Source organism: Lathyrus oleraceus, chromosome 3, assembly GCF_024323335.1.
Source record: "Lathyrus oleraceus cultivar Zhongwan6 chromosome 3, CAAS_Psat_ZW6_1.0, whole genome shotgun sequence".
Taxonomy (NCBI): domain Eukaryota; kingdom Viridiplantae; phylum Streptophyta; class Magnoliopsida; order Fabales; family Fabaceae; genus Lathyrus; species Lathyrus oleraceus.
In genome coordinates this window covers 174,168,782-174,172,166 of record NC_066581.1, presented here as the reverse complement: position 1 = coordinate 174,172,166, position 3,385 = coordinate 174,168,782, and the positions used below count along the sequence as shown (strand labels likewise).

Sequence of the window (3,385 nt, the reverse complement as noted above, 5' to 3'; positions counted from 1 at the left end):
CCGATGAAGCAGTGTGTGGGATGGAATACAACAATGCTAGAAGCTGATTGTCGTGTTCACCGAAAGATTTCATAATAGTAGACTAAGTTGAATATATCACAACTGATTATAGCATAACTAGAAGAGTGTAAAACATTGGTTGTATTGAGGATACATTCAAGAATGAAAATGTAGAGCAACCATAAGATGAACCACTATTGATACTATATAGAATTCAGTAAATTCTGTCTGTCAAGTTAGATCGTATTACGTATTTATAATAGTGCTACCATAAATACATTAAAGCTTAATGAATAAGCATTGACCTAAAAAGTTCGTTAGTATAGGAATACTAACAATCACTATAGAATATCTACACTCATAATTGATTATAACACAGACAATTCAATTACAACTTACACATATAACTTATGTTCAGATTAAGTGTTATAGGAGACAACTCTTCACTTTAATTTGAATTATATGGGTATGATCCGACCAATCATGCCACTATCACGAGTTTTTGTCAATAAACAATGGAATTAATAAATGAGTAGGAATGTTGTATTGCTTTATTGGACAATGCCACTATAAATCACTTTAACACAAACTTAGATAAATAATTGACTATTATTGATTAATAATTTGATGGACATGTATACATCTTTAATATTTTGGTGATTAAGTATCAAAGTAATATGTTATAAAAAATCAAAGTGTGATGTATTTGAATTCAACTAAGGTGAAATATGTCTTATTTGAGCCCACAAGTTGTTTAGATAAGGACGATGGTGGATTAAACTAACAAACTTTGTTGCAAAGCTTATCACCATATAACATAGACAATCACAAATTCTGTAATCTAGTCGATTTAAACATTTCATGAGAAAATGAGTTATACGATGCACATATAAAGAAAAATACATGTTAAAATGTTAATATACCACAAATATTATAATTGATTTTGAAGAATTTAAAGTTAAACAAAATATCACCATTAACACCTTTACATTGTAGTAACATTTTATATGTGCAGATGAATTTCAATTTTTAACATACATGAGAAAAGTATATGAGAAAAACTCATTGTTCTATACACTACACAAAACAACATATGTTCATTGAAAATTTGTGTTCAACCTTAGTGACCTTTTGATTAACAATTAAGAAATCAAATCTCATCGGAATTTCAAAATTCTTGAAGCAACGGAATCCTCATTTAACCTATTATCATATACAATTCTTAAAATCCAATCCAAGTTGAAATCATTCCTCAAAATTATGCAAAGTCCATGATACTATCACAAGAAACCCTAATCAAAACCAATGTCACTTCAAAACAAAATTTCTCCCAAACTACTAAACCATTTCCCATGGTAAAATATTCATTAGAAAGATCACAAAATAATCTACAAGATGCAAAAAACCTCACTCAAATCCATAAAAAAACCAACGAGATATAATCAAATCATTCGAGCTTAAAAGCACACCTAAATTCTTACCAACAAGATCCATTATCCTAAAATTTCCCATTTCTGCCTCCTCCACAGGGAACCCAAACCGTCGATAGAGTTAGATCCAAGGGTTGACATTTAAACTTTAATAATGGATGAATCCTTGTGTAGAGCAACGGACCAATCAGGTTTCAGCATTTGGATGTTGTTCTCGATTCACATATTATATAAACCACGTAATTTTCGTTTATTCTCACACCAAAAATTTCGCTGAAAGCTACAACGTCTTTCAACAGATCCATTATCATATCCATTTTTTTTCTCTCTCTTTTCCCGTTTTCGAGTTCAAGCAATGGCGTCTGAAGAGCCCACCACCGTCGCCGTCGAGCAACCCATTGTGGAGGAGCCGGAAGCCGTCGACACGCTCCCACCAGTTGTCAATGAATCCGAAGAGCCCACTGCCAAGCCCAAGAAGGCACCCAAGGAGCCCAAGGCCAAGAAAGCTCCGGCCAAGCCCCGAACTCACCCCACCTATGAAGAGGTAGTTGACTCATTCTTGCTCAATTCAACTCATTAATGTTGTTCCCATTTCGTAATCATATTCTAAATTTTCTTTTTCTTGGAATTGAATTTCTCAGATGGTGAAGGAAGCGATTGTTGCTTTGAAGGAGAGGAACGGTTCAAGCCAGTACGCGATTGCGAAGTTCATTGAAGAGAAGCACAAGCAGCTTCCATCGAACTTCAAGAAGCTTTTGCTGGTTCAGATCAAGAAGCTTGTTGCTTCTGGCAAGCTCGTCAAGGTTAAGGCCTCTTACAAGTTACCGGCGAAGTCCTCTGCTGCAAAGCCCGCCAAGAAGCCTGCTGCTGCTGCTAAGTCCAAAGCCAAGCCCAAGGCTAAAGCTGCTACCAAGTCAAAGGCTAAGCCCGCAGCCAAAGCCAAGCCAGCTGCCAAAGCCAAGCCCGCTGCTAAGGCCAAGCCAGCTGCCAAGGCTAAGCCCGCTGCTAAGGCAAAGCCTGCTGCCAAAGCTAAACCCGCTGCCAAGCCGGTTAAGACTGCCGCAGCCAAGCCAGCAGCCAAGGCCAAGCCTGCCGCGAAGCCTAAAGCTGCTGCTAAGGCGAAACCTGCTGCCAAAGCCAAGCCAGCTGCTAAGGCTAAGCCAGCTGCTAAGCCTGCCAAGGCTGCAAGGACCTCGACGAGGACTTCACCAGCGGCTGCAGCTGCTGCACCCAAGCCGGCGGTGAAGAAGGCTGCACCTGTGAAGAAGACTCCGGTGAAAGCAGCGGCGAAGGCCAAGACTGCGAAGTCTCCAGCGAAGAAGGCAGCAGCTAAGAGAGGGAAGAAGTGAAGGTTGTAAGGGTAATTAGTGAAGCTAGTGTTTGTAGCGTTAGCTGTAAATTTTCTTTGATCTGCGGTTTAGTCACAGATGTTGTCGACAAATTCTGAATTTATTAAACTTTTTATTTTTCATCGTTTCGTACACAGTTTTCTAGCTATGTAATTTTCCCCTATTATTGAGTTTAATCATAAATCAAAGCTAGAAGGGATTTAGGGTTTCAATGTCTTGTTATAGTGATCTTTTTACAATGCAATGGATCTGTGTTTTTGCATCACTTTTCTGCAGATTTTGTTTATTAGTTTTTTATGTCATCCATTGAATTGATCTGTGGTTTTGGTCATAAAATTTTCATAGCTTGTATATTTCATTCTCTCTTTGTATACCCGATGTTAAATCCCTAAATTGTGGTTTAATAAATTTACAATTGAGTGGATCTGGTTCTGTAATAGATTGATTTCAGATCTGGTATGATGTATTTTAAGCTTTGGAAAAAATCCCTAAACCTTGGTTTACGTTTTCACAAATGGAATGAATTTGTGTATTCATAGGTGATTTTCTTCAGATCTTTTTCATTTCTACGTTTTGATCTAGGATTGGTAAAAAAATTTACGAAAC

The 3,385-nt window shown here is 37.5% G+C and overlaps 1 protein-coding gene across 1 annotated transcript; it reads left to right on the top strand.

Moving 5' to 3' along the window:
• The first annotated feature begins 1,673 nt into the window (after positions 1-1,673).
• Positions 1,674-3,044, top strand: LOC127126078 (histone H1). Its single transcript, XM_051054928.1, has 2 exons — positions 1,674-1,974; positions 2,072-3,044. The coding sequence occupies exons 1-2, from the start codon at positions 1,786-1,788 to the stop codon at positions 2,777-2,779; spliced, it is 897 nt and encodes a 298-aa protein (XP_050910885.1). The 5' UTR covers positions 1,674-1,785; the 3' UTR covers positions 2,780-3,044.
• The last annotated feature ends 341 nt before the right edge of the window (positions 3,045-3,385 follow it).

Bases quoted from the DNA above. Each gene is read 5' to 3' on its own strand.
- LOC127126078 (XM_051054928.1), top strand. From the start codon at position 1,786: ATGGCGTCTGAAGAGCCCACCACCGTCGCCGTCGAGCAACCCATTGTG. The intron at 1,975-2,071 runs GTAGTTGACTCA...TGAATTTCTCAG, and splicing joins CTCACCCCACCTATGAAGAG to ATGGTGAAGGAAGCGATTGT.